This window comes from Arthrobotrys flagrans, assembly GCF_004000055.1.
Source record: "Arthrobotrys flagrans strain CBS H-5679 chromosome Unknown unitig_15, whole genome shotgun sequence".
In the NCBI taxonomy this organism is placed as follows: domain Eukaryota; kingdom Fungi; phylum Ascomycota; class Orbiliomycetes; order Orbiliales; family Orbiliaceae; genus Arthrobotrys; species Arthrobotrys flagrans.
In genome coordinates this window covers 1,050,005-1,065,995 of record NW_027137545.1, presented here as the reverse complement: position 1 = coordinate 1,065,995, position 15,991 = coordinate 1,050,005, and the positions used below count along the sequence as shown (strand labels likewise).

Here is a 15,991-nt window from a genome sequence, read left to right as displayed (position 1 = left end):
TTGGAAGGAGAAAAGAGAATATTCTGATATGCACTTCCTTCATCATACCTCTCTACTTCATTGCATGGCGGCCAAATATTGTGTAATACTATGTAGTCACGTGCTGATTTTGGCCTGGCCGTCCACAGACGACGCTTGGGGAACGCTTAGGGAACGCTCAGTACAACGGTCCTGCAATAGTTTTGTAACGGTTTTGCTGCGGTTGTCCTACACCCCATTTTTTATTTCAATTTCATCATGCGACAGTAAAATTTCTTCATCACATGACACTTTTGGTCTTCAAAATGTCCTGGTTTTATACACAACTGGGGACCCCTCGAGACTATACATGATAAGGTCACATGCAAAATACTGTGATTGTGACAGTCTTGAATTTTCAAGGCCGTCTTGATGCCTCCGATACTGTCTTAACTTTTAAGACGTCTTGGGGCGAGGCTAAGAGGCCTTAAGTTTTGGAAGTGTGTCTTCATTTTTAAGGCGTCTTAACCTTTAAGGTGTCTTGGACCTTCAAGACGGCTTACATCTCAAGTCACCATTCAAGCCATCTTATTCTTCAGTCCAAAATGGTCATGTGACTTGGGCCTAGGCCGATCGTATGCCGCGCTGCTACTAAAGAGCAGACCTTCATAATGTCCATATGTATATGTGTCTACCTGATTTTCTCCTCTTACTTCAAACGAACTTGCCCGAAATAACGCAGTATATCCTATTGATAAAATAGCCCCTCAATTTATAATTATATTAGCACTTGGATGCTTCTCGTGGTTTAACTCGTGCGCTTAGAAGGAATATAGAGAGGTGTTGAAAATGTTGTATTTTGATCCCAGATTTGTTATAGAAACGGTCCATAGGATATGCATGATCTTATAGAGGTCAAAAGTAGGACCCGGGTCCATCTCAGGACAATTTTCTGGAGATAAAATCAATAATAACATTTCATCGGTGTTATAGAAAATGCTCATAGTGGCATATATGATGCTACTGAGTATTTTCTTCCAGAGTAACCAGAAATCACAGCGATAGATAGATTCGTTAGGACAGTATTTGATATTGAAGGTTCAAACGGAGAGTCAAGACCTCGTCACAAACGGTTTATATGGTATCACGTGACTATTTTCGACGTCAAAGAAGGGACTGGTCTCGTCTCTGGACCAAACTCCGAAACTAAACTGTCGATTGCACGATCACCAGATCCACTAGTAGAGAATATAGATAGCGGGATTGATGGCTCTCGACGAGGCCTTTCGGAATATCCTAAAATCACATTAACTTTCTATGTAAACGAAGGGTCCGGTAGACGATTTGCGGAAAAAATGGTCGTGAGATCCTGGTAACAAATCAAGTTTGTATGGTACCACGTGATGATTTTGAGTATCAAAATCAGGGACTAGGTTCGTCCAAAAACAAACTGGGAAAACCAAACAACGGATTATAAGACCACCAGGTCTACTGTTTAAAAAACTGAATAGCAGACACTGTAGCCCCGAAGCTGCTCTTTAAATTTATGTAAAAATCTCGCCATCCGTGGGGCCCAACGTGGTTCTAATCAGCAATTTGTAAAAACCAAGTCGCGAAAACGATCACCACACGGCCACATTTTGCGTTTCCCCGACATCATCGCAAATTAATTGTCATTTGGCCCGCAATAGTAACGGTCCTCCCAGTCATGTGATTTGCTTTCCATGTGACACCTTTGATGTTATCACAGTATTCCGTCTTTTGAGCATGATATGCCTTGGCACAGGGCAATTCTTGCACCCCACCGGCGTCGACGTCATGTTACTATATTCGGCGTCAAAACCCCAAAAGACAGACCCATGAATAACGCAGATATCGAGAGAGAGAACCTTCTCGTTTGAGGCCAAGAGATACCTGAAGGAGGGCTTCTAACGAACCTGCCTAATATCCCCAAATCATGTGATCATTTTGGATGCCGAAATCCAATTTACCCCCATTTTGCCCATTGTCTACATCATGCGACACGATTCCTTGTCAAAATACCTGTACTTTATGGCATAATTCATCCGAGGACCCGGGGTTAGTCCGGTGCTAACACAGGAAGGTCGACATCTCCACCAACTGTGTGTGGTTCTGGCAACAACGAGACCATGACACATATGGCCATGGCCGGCTGGTGTCTGGCACCTGGCTTAAGTCCATCTCATACGCCATATTTTCCCTCAAAATTCCGTGCATTGGGAGTATAAACTCCAAGACAATCACAGGGCACTTCTGAGTATTAGTCTCGAGTGATTTCGTAAACCGGACAATCGAGGCCAGATGGTGTGCTCCACCAAAGTGGTTTTGCGTGCCTCGAGACCACTTCAATCCATCCTTATATCAAACCAAAATGCGTTGACCACGTTGTAATCTCCCCCACACTTTCTCTCTCCAACCACACACAACGCATCCAATATAATTAGGCCGAGGCAATCCCTTCCGCATCGCATCATTCGTCCGACGGCCGCGCCGCTCACACCCTCCGCGGCGTCATCATATAATAAAAAAGGGTTTGTTTTAACATTGAACCTTGCATTACTAAACGGTACTCGTGCCTACCTAAATCCTTGCGCCGAAGATTCACAAGCCGAGAAAAGGATCTCGATTATCTAAACCCTTCCCAAGGCCACAAGTGGGTCCCTCGCCAATATAAATACCCGCCTCGGTGCTCTACATCCTTTAATTATTTTTATTCTTGTACAGCCATCCAAGCATCTACCTAGTCACTCTAGTTATCATTCGAATTAAATTGATAGAGCTTGTACCCCTCTGTCGGGTATACTTATTTTATATATCAATTCGCTAAGATTGAGGTATCTTGGGTAGATGCTCAGAATGGCAAACTTGGTTCCACTCCCCGAGATCGAGCGCTTAAGCTCCAGGGTTATCCGTATTCTAGGCGGTAATCCCGGCAAGGTACTCAACCTCTGCTTCTTACATATAATATTCCGCCTTGCTGACAAAATATATTAGTTTACTCTTCAAGGTAACTGCTTCGATAAAACTTCTTTGATTGTAACAGAGCACTGTGTATTAAAATTATATACCTAGGCACAAACACCTACCTCCTAGGCACCGGCCCCAAACGCCTGCTCATCGATGCCGGCGAAGGCAAACCCGCCTGGAAAGCCTCCCTCTCATCAGTCCTAACCTCCGAACGGGCCACCGTCTCCACCGCCATAATAACCCACTGGCACGGCGACCACATCGCGGGCGTCCCGGACCTGCGATCCTTATGTCCCGATGTCAAAGTTCTAAAATTTAAATTGGATCCGAATGATCCCGTAGCGAGCAAATGGGGGTTTCCGGATGTAAACGAGGATGGAAGGATTGGTGATGATGAGACTGTGGGGGTGGAGGGAGCGACGGTGAGGAGTGTTTGGACGCCGGGGCATACGACTGATCATGTTTGTTTGTGGTTGGAGGAGGAAGGGGCGTTGTTTACGGGGGATAATGTGCTGGGACAGGTATGGGCTTTTTAATTTGTTAAAATTCAATTTTTTTTTTTTAATTTTAATTTTGGGGGTGGCTGGTGTTGATAAAGGTGATTTATATGTAGGGAACAACCGTCTTCGAAGACTTATCAACATACATGTCCTCCCTCGCCAAAATGCTGGCCTTAGGCCCAGACAGAGCATACCCCGCCCACGGCCCGCTAATCCCAGATGCAAAAGCCAAGATTCAAGAATACATAACCCACCGACAAGAACGTGAAGCACAGGTAATTAGCGTCCTGAAAGAACACAGAGGCAGTACAATGGAGGTTATAGATATCGTGAAGATCATTTATAAAGAATATCCGGAGAATCTGTGGGAGGCAGCGGGGAGAGGTGTACTTCTGATTCTCGAGAAGTTGGAGAAGGATGGAAGGGTTGTGCAGGAAAAAGGTGGGTGGAGGATATTGGAGGGGGCAGGGGGGAGTGGTGGGGTTAAGGGAGTGGCTAGTGTGCTTTAGGCGTATATTGGCAGGGTGTTTGGACTTGTAGATGGGGATATTGAATAATCGGTGCATATTATATAGGAAGTTTGTATCCGAGTTAGCTTGGACAGCTCGAGCTGTGTGGTATATTTGCTCTTGAAATGCGTTGATATCGAAGGGGATATCGTATCGAAGACCTTGTCTGGCCAACATGAAGCTTCTCAGCGACTATTCTTCTAAATGCCCAAATTCCGAATAAAACCCTCCATGACCCTACTACCTTCATCTTACCATCTACTCCTCACATCCAGCAACCCATTGACTCCTCAAACCCCGTTTTCCCCCACAAAAGTCTCGTTGGAGTTGGTTGAAAGTCAAGATATAAACTCTTGGCATCGGTTGGGGATCACGTGCCACTAGCGAAAATTTGAGGGTTCGATTTTGGAAAACCGACATTGGAAGCGACTTTTTAACGACCTCTCAACTTCAAACCCCCAATTGACAGCCGACCTTGGGGGTGTACTTCGATTAAAACCTTTCTTCTATTGTTTCATAGACTTCCCCGGCAGCCATTATACCCCGATATCATCAAGCAATGGTCTCGTCGATACGGTAGATATCATACGACACCACACCTCACCCCACCATCCAAACCCTCTACGACCTTCCATATCAACAGTAATCAATTTTTTTTTTAAAAAAAAATAACACCATGGAACGAGTAATCCGCCGCACAATCCTCGCCAAAGCCGCTGCCGCAAGACGGTACGCTCGAGAAACCCAACAAAAACTCGCCTACAAACGCATGAAACGTGCCCAATACGATGCCATGCTACGAGAGCACAACCGTTTCGTCGCCAAAATCCGATCAGAATTAGTCGAAGACGTCAAAATGGGTCCATTGGCTCCGGTAAGAGGTAAAGATGCAAAGGATAGGATTGCAAGAGATTTACCGTCTGCGGATGCGATGAGGTTGCCGGAGGTGGTTGAACCGAGGAAGTTTTTTAATGTTGCGGTGGGGGATAGGGTGGTTATTCTTAATGGGAAGGATAGGAATAAAGTAGGGCTTGTGAAGGAGGTGGATCCGGATACGGATAGTGTTAAGGTGCAGGGGTTGAATGTGGTATGTTTTCTTCATTCTCTCTATCTTTTTATATGACTTTTTTTAGGGTGATACTAATATGGTGGTTGTGAGTAATGGGATAGTATCCAGTTAGAACACCCGAATACTTTGAAGGTCTGGACGGTGGAGAATCGCCAGGTATGGACCAAGAATGCAGCATATCCTACACCGACGTCCGTCTCGTCCATCCGATCGAAGACCCAAAAACCGGTGTTCTCCGCGACGCAATCGTCAAAAAGGTCAGAATCTCCAACGTACGAAAAGACGCCCAGGGCAAACGAACATGGACCCGTTGGGTCGCTTTTTCGCAAACCGAAATCCCTTGGCCGAAGAAAACCGAGCCGGAGTACGAGGATCAACAGTGTGACACTAAACGTATGGATGCTGAAGAGAGGACTTATGTGCCTACTTTGCTTAAACCACCAATCCCAGATGGAGTCATCGACGAGCTACGGGGGAAGTTCAGCAAATTTAGGGATAGGCATGATCGAGAGTACATCGAAAAGAAGATGAGAGAAGACGAAGAAGAAAAGGCGAGGAAGAAGGCGAGGGTTGTAACACCATTGATGGATATCAATAGAAAGATCAGACGGGAGAAGATCGAGAAGGGCAAGACTCAAAAGTTAACAAGCAATATTCTAGAGCAGTTGGGTCGGACGATGGCGCAGAGTGCTACTCCTTTCATGAAGGAACGGCCGAATAGGGTGAAGATTTTGGAAGAGATCGAACGACAGGAAGGAGCAGGGTTTGGGTTCAGACCGGCGCTTGGACAGTTACCGGCGAGGAATTTGGAGGGTCCTCCGACGACTTCGCAGGCTGCTCCACCGAGTTGATATCCTCCGTTGTTGACTGTCGGAGTGAAGGGGTAGAATTGTATATATATCACGTAGTTTTATTTTGTAACGCTAATGTACATAATAACTGGACACTCGGGTATCATTCATCTTGCATAATAGAGGGTTCGAAAGAAATGTAAAAAAATGTAAAAAAATCAAAAAATTCTCTATAATCCAGTCTCGAATCTAGCTGTCTGGAACCAAACTACGAAACCAAGAAACCGAGATGCTCAGCACCCGGGTACTTCTCTGCCAATTGTGGCCACTGGACTAGAAACCTATGCGCCAGCGGTAGGAGCAGTTTTCCTGAGAGCGACATGGTTGTAACCCGAGCGAATGACTCTACGTATACAATCCTCGTTGAGCAGCGCCCAAAGAACTATTATAAACCGTTAGCATGCACCCTTGACGTGTATAGAAGTAAACGGAAAGAAAGAATAGGAGGTACCTTATAAATATAACAAGCAAGAACCATCATCACCGCCGTAGCAGGACCATTGCACACCACCACATCAGGAAACCATCTCCCCTCCCAACACTTCCTCATCCGAACATTCATCCCTTCCAAATCCCCACCTCTGAGCACATTCATACACCCAATCAAACACCTCAAACAACTCCAAGGCGTAGTAACCCACGGCTGCCGTACCTTCCTCGCCCTCGGAATCTCCAAAAGTCTATACCCAATCTTCTCATTCGCCTTCTTCGTATAGCTCCCGAGTAAAGAAGTTTCAAACATTTGAGCTGATCTAGCGGAATGAATATCTCCACTGCTGAAGACGTAGGTTCGGTGGGTTATTACGTCTGGAGAGATGGAGGAGAGTAAGGAGAACATTTCAGCCGTATGCCCGCCTGAGCCCAGGATCATCAGGACATGGGAGTTTGCGGGTGGTTTTAATTCTACTATGCGAGAGGATTGGAGGATGGATGTTTGCGGGGTTGTGGAAGGGCGGGTGGGGAGGATGAAGTAGATTCGGAGCTAGATTACAGACAGACATCGCTACTTGTTAGCGAACAGACTTTTCTCAGTTAGAGGGGTGAATGAAACTTACGGAGATGAAGATGAAGATAAGAAGGAGCGACAGAAAGAGCGTGACTATGAGCGACATTGTTGGTAAAAGCCGCGACGGACTTTGACGATGTCCGTCGTGGATGAGGTTGTCGGCAACGACACGTTGAATTTAGCCGTCAACATTGAAGCTTTGGATTAAATTGACGACACCGGGAAGCTCTCCCCGGGATAATAACCTGCTCGGGGAGCTAACAGCCATGCTCGGGAAGCCCCAACCTCAGCTCTTCAGAACACCAACATCCTACCCAAAACCTCGAGAATCATACCTTCTGCCGTAAGAAACCTTCCCACCCATCATATGGTCGATATATAGAATATACTAACATTGTAGTCCATTCTAGTTACCGTTACACTGCTGCCCTACGTAATCCCTCCCCCAGGCTAAGCTTGCACATAAGCCTTTCCTCCTTCCGCTGGGCTTTGCATCGAATATCACAATTTTTTGAGTCATACCTCAAAAGAAACTCTGCAACTTCAAAAAAAATTCGCAATTAAATCACCTACCAGGGTAATTTATAGACTAAAGACGACGAGAAGAAGTCTATAAATACCGGCCTCCTTTTCTTCGAAAAAAGGTCGTAAAAATCCCATGCTCGCAATTCATGCATACAAAAATTCTCTAGCCAGGCTCACTCGATCTCAATTTATATCATCTTTTTCAAAAAGACCTCTATATCATCCAAACACACCCAAAGTCTCATCTTCATTCCCAATTCATACCTCCATTTCAAAGAAGATGACCGGAGACACTTCATCCACAATGGCGTCGTTGTCAATCTCTAGCCCCAAGGCAGGGCCATCTGCAGAAAACAGCAAAGAACCAGAATCCCGGTATGAACCGCGGTATATCGATGCATGTCACTCTCCTCTTTCTCGATGCGTCATTACGATAGATGGAAAGCATGTATATTAACGGTAGTTATATTGGAAAGGTCGGCATAAACCTCACCGACGGGACCTACCAAGGCTACTACCACGGCCGCAAAACCCACGAAGCAGACCTCGAATCCGTTATCTCTCGCGGCCAAGCCGTCGGCTGTCAAAAGTTAATGGTCACAGGCTCCGATTATAAACACTCCTTACAAGCTATCGAATTAGCTGAAAAATACCGTATGTAAACTCACCATTAAAATCCATAAGGAGGGGAGGAGGGTTGCTAACAAGACGCCTACAAAATAGCCGGCATAATCTTCGCCACCGTAGGAATCCACCCCTGTTGCGCCAGCGCCGTCACAGAGCACATCACCCCCCAAAAAACCCTCCAATCCCTCCTCCGCCAGGTCGAAGACCTAGCCTTAGACGGCAAAAACAAGGGTACGGTAACCGCATTCGGAGAAATCGGTTTAGACTACGACCGTTTCTTCCTCTCAGACAAGGAATCCCAACTCCTCGTCTTCGAAGAGCAACTCCGTATCGCCGAACGAGTAGATCTCCCGCTATTCCTACACTCCAGAGCCGCCGAAGAAGATTTTAATAAATTATTATTTGCGGCTAATCTCCCACGAAAAGGGCTTGTGCATTCATTCACGGGTACGTTGGAGGAAATGAAGGTACTCGTGGAACATGGGTATGATATTGGAATCAACGGGTGTTCGTTAAAGACGGAGGAAAATTTGGCGGTGGTGAAGGAAATCCCGTTGGAGAGGTTACAGATCGAAACGGATGGACCGTGGTGTGAAATTAGGAACAGCCATGCTAGTGCAAAGTATTTGAAGACTATGCCTGAGTATTTGGCGAATGGAGTTCCGAAGGATGTGAAGAAGGAGAAGTGGCAGAGTGGGTTGAGGGTCAAAGGAAGGAATGAACCATGTGCTATTGCCGGGGTTGCGTGGGTTATTGCTCAGGTTAAGGGAGTGGAATTTGAGGAGGTCTGTGAACGGTATGTCGTCCTTCTCTTTCCCCCTCTCTTCTTACGTACCTTTGTGGTATGGAATACTAATATCGGTGTAATGACAGGTCGTGGGAGAACTCGATGACAATGTTTAGATTTGACGAAGCAGCAGCCTTGCAGGAGAAGCGGAAGGAAACCGACCCTCCTAAAGATTCTGCTTGATATGAACTTTCAAGGTTATTTAGTTTAGACTTTACATCATACGTGTGGCGTTTTCATTGTTACAAAACATGGGGTATAGAGGCTTGGAATAAAGACCAATCGTGCTGGGGAGGTTCTCCACCTAGATTTTCGACTTGGGCGATCGAGTTTGCAGGAAATACAGCGATACAATAGACGTATGGCTCAAATCACAGGATAATTGCCATCGTCACACTTTTGTCTACAGTTATATATGTTTTAAGAGAAAAGGTTGGACTAAAAGTCAACGGTCATAAGAATTCGGAATAATTAATAGTAACCAAAAAAAAAAAAGAACAAGCAAGGAATTATTATACATCAAAATGAAACGAAAAAGGTAATACGAAAAGAGGGAAGAATCATGATACAGGTTAGAAACTTTAAAATAAAAGGGAATAAAATCTTTTAAGGCGGGAAAAGCAAGGCACTAAGGAAGAAAGAGGTGCGAAAAGCAGGAAAGGATGTGGCGACAAATGCAAAAATAAAGAAATGAAAAGGTTAAGAAAAGTGTTACATCTCTTGGATAGTAATAGTAGTAGTATAAATGAAAATATATTATAAAGAAAGGAGAATACTCTGTAACATGAATTTTTGGTGTGAGTCATGAAAATGCTACGATAACAGAAGAAAAATATGGATATAAGAAATGAAGTCAACATCGCCCGCTCGTCGATATTCTCGTAAACCAGCCAGCTCCCACAAAACAGAGTGCCGGTATGAAATAAATAATATAATAAGCAAAACACCCCAACACCGGTTGATGACATCATGACGGGGCCATTAGCAGCTTTTTTTCTCTTCTTCTTCTCCTGTAGGTGGTTCGCTATATATGAACAGGGTGATAGATCTCCTCAAAGGGAGAAATAACGAGCGCGCGCTGTAAATAAATAAAGACAGTATCGCATGATAGAACAGCGAGTAAACCGCATTCAAGGCGGCAATTCTTCCCCTCCCGTAACCTTGGATATCATTGGTATATAAGTCGATAAAAAATCTAAAGAAAAAAAAAAATACAACATCGCCGAAAAAGGTTGACTCCCAGAGAGTTTTGAAAGTCGTGGTTCAAAAGAATCGCTGATATGGAGATAATGCGGGAAAAGTATGGCGAAACCCGTAAAAATGCATCGATTATTGTTTTCTGGTAACGCAGAGCGTACGTTGGGTCAAAATTGATTAAATTCAAGTCGTAAAGTCGTTAAGCGGTCCAAAGTAGATGTCGAAGAGGGTCAAGATGTATGCTGAAGTTAGGTTGGTTTTTAATTTGTTGTTATGTTGTAAAACTATTCCCACCCGCCAAATTCGAAGATTATATTCGAGCGTCTGTTGTACTCAGGCAATTTGGTGGTATGTGTGTAAGTACCAAGAGGGCCGTCCTAATCCATCATTTCGGACATCATGTTCCCATGCATGACTGGGTCCGGATGCTGCTCGTGCTCTGGCACTTCTCTCTTGCAAGCATTTTCCAGAACATTGGCCCATTTTCCACTGGTGCCTGCATGCGTGTGCTTCAGGTGCTGTCGGAAGTGATCTGCTCGGAAAAACTTCTTGTTCTGGTTGCACTCCCCAAACTTGTGTACTTCACTCAGATGATCGTGCCGTACCTGCCAGTCTGGGGGGTTGGGGAATTCATCTCCACAATATCCACAAACGTCAACGCAGCTATGCTTGGCAGTATTGGGGTGGAATGCTGCTTCTGGTGTGCTAGCAATAGCAGAGCAGCACCAGGAGTGTTTTCGGAGGTGGAGAGAGTTCTGATGTCGTTCCGCCTCATTCTTGTTCTTGAAACGGTGGGTGCAATATTTGCAACCGTACTGTTTCTCGAGTTCATGCATCCTAAGAAAGTTAGTCACTCGTCAACGAATCCAGGAATTCGGTGAGACATACTTGAGATCGACATGATTGTCGAATTTCTTAGGCTTCTTGGGGCAGCACTCGCACATCAAGACACCGAGCAACTTAGGAGCCGAGTGGTGTTTTGGCCCAACCGCAGCTTCGCTTGCCTGTTGGCGTTCGACAGCCTCGGATATAGTTCTCTGGTGGCCACGGGCGAAGGCACTCGGTGATTTGGGAGGATGGGTGCTTCCGCTAGTTCCATATGTTCCCCTAGAAGAGCTAGTGAAGGAGTTAGTATTGAATGGTAATTGATGAAGAATATTGATGGCTTACCTAGTCCCAGCAGGGCCACTCTGGCTGTTAAAGTTGAGGCCACCGCTCATTGTTACACGGTTGAGGTCGGAGCTTTCATTCCCATAAAATCGGTTTCGAGATTCCATATCCCTCGAATTGAATCGATCTTCTCTTGGCGAATAAGGTCCCGACCTGAACTTAGCGTATCTTGTACTCGGGCTTGGATGAGACACTGGAGATTTGCGATATTCAAATCCGGTAGGCCGTGGAGGAGCGTCTTCCATCGAAATATCCTCTTCACCGTATCGGACTTCTGGGCTCAAGCGCTCTGGCTTTGCTCGGTCTGGAGCGGACATGTAGCTGAAGCTATTGGTCCTTCGCTCTTTTTCGTAACCTTCAGCCAACAGCGTTAGGCCAGGGTTTCGGTCACCTCTGTCATTGTATGATGAAAGCCCAGATCGAGAGCCTACTTCGAAAGGGCTTGGTGTTGTATTCGGCCATTGCGAAGCTTCTTCGGGAATTGCAGGAGATGAAGGGAAAGAGGTAAGGTCAGAGACACCAGGGAGTTTGGGCGAACGGTCCTTGTTATAGCCTAGCGTCATGCTAGACTGCGAACTGATAGAGCTATTTCTTTCCTCACGGTGCAGAAACGATGGTGGGTTCCCCCAGTGAGATGTAGAATTCAATCCATTCGAAGCAATTGAAGAAACAGGGGAGTTCAGCTTTTGGACCAATCCTTTGTCATAAGCATCAAAGGTTTTCTTCATAGCCTCGCTTAGCGAGCTCTTCAAGCTGCTGCTAGGATGTTAGTCGGTTTCTAGAATAATTCTATGACAGGGATTGGCCCACTCACTCGTTTGTAGACGCTACGCTAGCGGTAGGTAGTGGTCTGTACTCTTCCACGCGGCCAAGTCCACCCAAAAATCCGCCACGCGACTCGAATGATGGTGTTCCATGTGATAATCGCGAGTGATCTGACGGGGTGTCATCAACTTGCATGGAATCGAAGGCATGCATTCGTTCCCTAAGACTCGAGATGCCGCTTTTCCTGGGATCCGTTGGAGTGCCGGTAGGGAAGTCTGCTGAGGGTATAGAAGGTAACCTGTGTCTGTAGTCTCCAAAAATGGACGCAGGTGCTTCCATTGATGGGATTCCAGGCGGCGGGGCATCGTTGGCATTTGGAATAGCTCTGGGTAGCGTCCTTGACCGGATTTCGGCCCCAAAGGGCGATTGGTAGTGATCCTGTACCCTGATATCAGGGACTCCCATGGGTTGGGGAGAAACCATTCTGTGCTGGATATTCATATTCAAACTCGCACTCGCACGCAAGCCAGAAGGTGGAAAGGGAAATGGTCTTCGAATAGTAGTTTCGTTCTTTGGTGTCCAGATCCGATCTAGAAGCAACAAAAGAGGTAGAAATTAGCATGTATGTTGGAATGTATATATTCGAAGAACTCCGTGAAATAGCGTCATACGTTGCAATTGATCGAGAAACGTATTATTACAAGTATTGCTCAGCCTGTTCTATGTTATAAAGCCAGGTACCGATGTTAGAATTGACAGATGATGGGTAGGTATTTGTGTTGGGGTGTTGCGACTAGCATGTCGAGGTCGATAAAGGCAACAAACCCGAATGGAAAGCAAGATTGAAGTGAAGTAAAATAAGTGAAAACAAGATAACTGTGAACACAACCTGGAATCTGACGACGCTAAAAAGGCCGTTCGTTCGTTCTTCAGCTTCAGCCCTACCATAAGGCGTAGGGCCCGAAGTTGGTGTGTGGAATGGAGCGGGGGGCAAACGGACGGGCTAAACTAGTCGCTCCAGGCCGAGGGATTGCTGGCTGTCACTTACAGAAAAGTTCTCTTTTGGTTCCCGCCGTTCTCAGCCTAGTCGTATAAATCTTGCTTTTCTTTTCTGACTTGGATTTCCTCCAACCTCCTCTAGGCAATAATTTCCCTTCTGTCCAATTCCTCTGGAACACGAGTCAAGTCACACCCTCGCTCTCCGACTGTCGGGGTTTGCTGAGCAGTCGTAATCAAAAGATCCGTAAAAAGCTAAGCGATTTCGTGCAGTGATGCTGTCCTGAAGCGGATCAATCTTCCTGTCCGAAGCAGAGCCGAAGAGATGTTTCTACGTCAACCAAGAATGCTAGTTTGGTCCTTCTGCATCTGGTACACTTTAATCCACGGCGCGGGAACAAAATAGAAGTTCGGATATCTGAGGGAAATCAATTTTTCGAGATCTAAGAAAATGCTCTTTGGTCGGGCTGAACAAAACGGGTCGTTTCTGTGGAGTCCGACGGCAAGTAACGAATCCGAGGAACCAAAGTCGCAGAGGAAGTAGGAAGGCGTCAGTGGGATACGTTAAGCGGATAGGTCTCAAAGAGAAGAAGAGGATGTAGAGAAGGACAAAAAAAAAAAAAAAAAACAAAAAAAATGTACAAGTGTCCGAAACGACCGAGCTGTATCTTTGAAATCTCGCTAATTGAGGGTATCGAAGTCGCTTTGAAACAGATGCTGAGCCAGAAAATGCGTCCAGAGAATGCTTGAATATAGAGGCGGGATGATCGAGATTGCGCGATATCCAGACAGATGAGGCCGAATTATAATGACAAAATCTATGCGCCGTGGATGCCAAAAATCAAAAATTGGAATACGGTAGCTGTGGAATTCTAGAACCTGCGCTTTAGAATTAAGATTAGGAGAGGAGTGTCGGTAATCGGATGCTGTGGATAAGGGAGCGGCTGTTTGGGAGTGTCGTGCGATGTTGTTTTGGTGGAGCTGAAAGAAAAGAGGCAGTAAAACTTTTGGACTCGGCAAGATGCTCGAACTACCCGGCCAGAGAGAGAGCGAGAAAAGAGGACGCGAATGATAAAACACCCAGAAGCCCAGAACAAAATTTTGGAATTCGAATGCGAGAAAAAGAGTCGTCTGGTGAGTTTACGTCTCACTCAGACTGTCGAATGTTTGAAGGAGTCGAGATTTCTAGGCAGTAGTTGCTTATACTCTGTAGTCAGAATCAAAGGATTGATTGATTAGCTGGGCGGACTCAGGACCATAATAGCAGAGCAGAGCAGGAAGGGCGTCCGAGCCGAAGAAATAGCAGCTAGCCAACGAGCAGGGTAATGTTAAATGCAAGCCAAATGGAGTCAGGCTGAGAGACCCCTTGCCCTAGTCTTCTTGCCCGGGCGCTCAGGTCGACCGACCGAGCTAACAAGTAACGTCGTCTATGCTTATTACGGAATGTAGAACGCAGCAGCAGGGCTTCGTACAAGGGGAAGCACCAGCCGGGAAGCGAGCAGGACAAAGCGAATGAACGAAAATGCAGTCTATAGCACCAATTCTACTAGTGTGGGTAGAAATAACTGTTCGGCGATAAAATTCGCAAAAGCATCCCAGATGGCCGGGAATAAAAATGCAAAAGGGTTTCCTGGCTTTTGAGGTGCTTTCTTTTGAACAGATAATCAGATGAAGGGAAAGGCTCAGGTGATAGCTATCCGAAGTAAGATATCGCAGCAGGGCTAGAAAAAGTGGAGAACGATAGCTGTTCGATGTGATTCTTGAGGATTGAGGAGTGCAAGTGCAAATGCGAGTGAAGCTGTGGAGGTTGGGTATGTTCAATTGCAAATTAAACGAGACAGTGACTACCCGACTTATGATATGATATGATAATAGATGATGATGATAATGACCATGATGACGGGGAACGTTAACTCGTATCAAAAAATAATTAATTAATTTTGCGATCACTAACATATCGTCCTGAAACCTCGTAAAAGATGGAGAGAGAGCATGTAGGCAGTATATCGACATATGCGAAAGGGAAAAAAGAGAAGAAGAAAAAGGACTATGCATGAACAGCCCTCTTCTCTTGGGACTTTAGCTGCCTCTTACCTGTCTATTGCAGGTAATACGCGAACTGCGACAACGATTTCGATAGATGCAAATGCACAGGGCGGGCAGGGAATGTCCGTATGGATGTATGGATGTACTGGGGACAAAGCCCATCAGAGTTTTTCTTCTGCAATGGGTGTGGAAGAGGGAATAAGAAAATGCGTGAAGACATAATTGACCGAGAGTATGCAAAAGCCGTTTTATTATGCCTTACATCCTGCCCTCTGTATGACCTTGTGGTGCACATACAGCCATGACCAGGAAAGAAGGGAAAAAATGTGGGATGGAAGAGAATATTGTTATTTTCTTCTTCTTCTTCTTCTTCTTCCTTTCTTTTCTTTTCCTCTGGCTGGCTAAGCTTCCTTTCTTTTGATTCCCGCCCAAGATGTGGACTCCACAGTACAGGACCGTATTGCGAAGACAAGGCAAGGCAACTGAACGTGGAGAACCCTTTCATAAAAAAGAAATATTGGGCATCGTGATCGTTTGAGGGCTCGAACCGAACTGCGTAATAAAAGGTATGGGTATGTACGTAGCCTTACCCGTCCGTGAATCTGATAACAAGAAACGTCCCCCTTTTGCGTTTTGTTGGCTTACCCGCTTGGTGACAAGTTGGAAAAGAATATATCTTATCGTCGGTTTGTCTCTCCAGGAACCTCAATTAATCGTCAGTAGTTCGATGTGTTTTAAATAAGTGTCGGGTTCGGATGTATTAAGTAGCTAGGGCTGTTGGGCTGACTGGAATTGATCGATGGGTACACCGCATTTAAAAAGAGAAGAGAACGGGACCTCTGCTCTAAAAGTTGCTGCTGGAACCAAAGATAAACTAATACAAACCATCGGGCGATACAGCCGGGATCATATACATACCTACCATGACCCTGAAGCAAGGGAAAGACCGATTAATAATTGGTATTAAACAATTGAGGGGAAACCAAGCTGGGCTCAA

At 45.6% G+C, this 15,991-nt stretch overlaps 5 protein-coding genes across 5 annotated transcripts; 3 read left to right on the top strand and 2 right to left on the bottom strand.

The window, feature by feature from the left end:
- Positions 1 to 2,835: 2,835 nt before the first annotated feature.
- On the top strand, positions 2,836 to 3,955 carry DFL_000268 (uncharacterized protein; the record flags this gene model as incomplete). The annotated part of the gene is made up of 4 exons (XM_067631501.1): positions 2,836 to 2,916; positions 2,974 to 2,986; positions 3,052 to 3,467; positions 3,560 to 3,955. The coding sequence occupies 4 exons, from the start codon at positions 2,836 to 2,838 to the stop codon at positions 3,953 to 3,955; spliced, it is 906 nt and encodes a 301-aa protein (XP_067494796.1).
- Positions 3,956 to 4,631: 676 nt separating this feature from the next.
- On the top strand, positions 4,632 to 5,875 carry DFL_000267 (mitochondrial 54S ribosomal protein uL24m; the record flags this gene model as incomplete). The annotated part of the gene is made up of 2 exons (XM_067631489.1): positions 4,632 to 5,042; positions 5,126 to 5,875. 2 exons carry the CDS (start codon positions 4,632 to 4,634, stop codon positions 5,873 to 5,875), a joined length of 1,161 nt encoding a protein of 386 aa, XP_067494795.1.
- A 208-nt stretch (positions 5,876 to 6,083) lies between these two features.
- Positions 6,084 to 6,987, bottom strand: DFL_000266 (uncharacterized protein; the record flags this gene model as incomplete). The annotated part of the gene is made up of 3 exons (XM_067631477.1): positions 6,084 to 6,257; positions 6,327 to 6,857; positions 6,931 to 6,987. 3 exons carry the CDS (start codon positions 6,985 to 6,987, stop codon positions 6,084 to 6,086), a joined length of 762 nt encoding a protein of 253 aa, XP_067494794.1.
- Positions 6,988 to 7,147: 160 nt separating this feature from the next.
- DFL_000265 (uncharacterized protein) lies at positions 7,148 to 9,003 on the top strand (the record flags this gene model as incomplete). The annotated part of the gene is made up of 6 exons (XM_067631466.1): positions 7,148 to 7,224; positions 7,292 to 7,314; positions 7,646 to 7,803; positions 7,883 to 8,060; positions 8,130 to 8,829; positions 8,907 to 9,003. 6 exons carry the CDS (start codon positions 7,148 to 7,150, stop codon positions 9,001 to 9,003), a joined length of 1,233 nt encoding a protein of 410 aa, XP_067494793.1.
- Positions 9,004 to 10,394: 1,391 nt separating this feature from the next.
- On the bottom strand, positions 10,395 to 12,435 carry DFL_000264 (uncharacterized protein; the record flags this gene model as incomplete). Its single annotated transcript, XM_067631455.1, has 4 exons — positions 10,395 to 10,854; positions 10,906 to 11,133; positions 11,188 to 11,943; positions 12,002 to 12,435. The coding sequence occupies 4 exons, from the start codon at positions 12,433 to 12,435 to the stop codon at positions 10,395 to 10,397; spliced, it is 1,878 nt and encodes a 625-aa protein (XP_067494792.1).
- Positions 12,436 to 15,991: the final 3,556 nt, after the last annotated feature.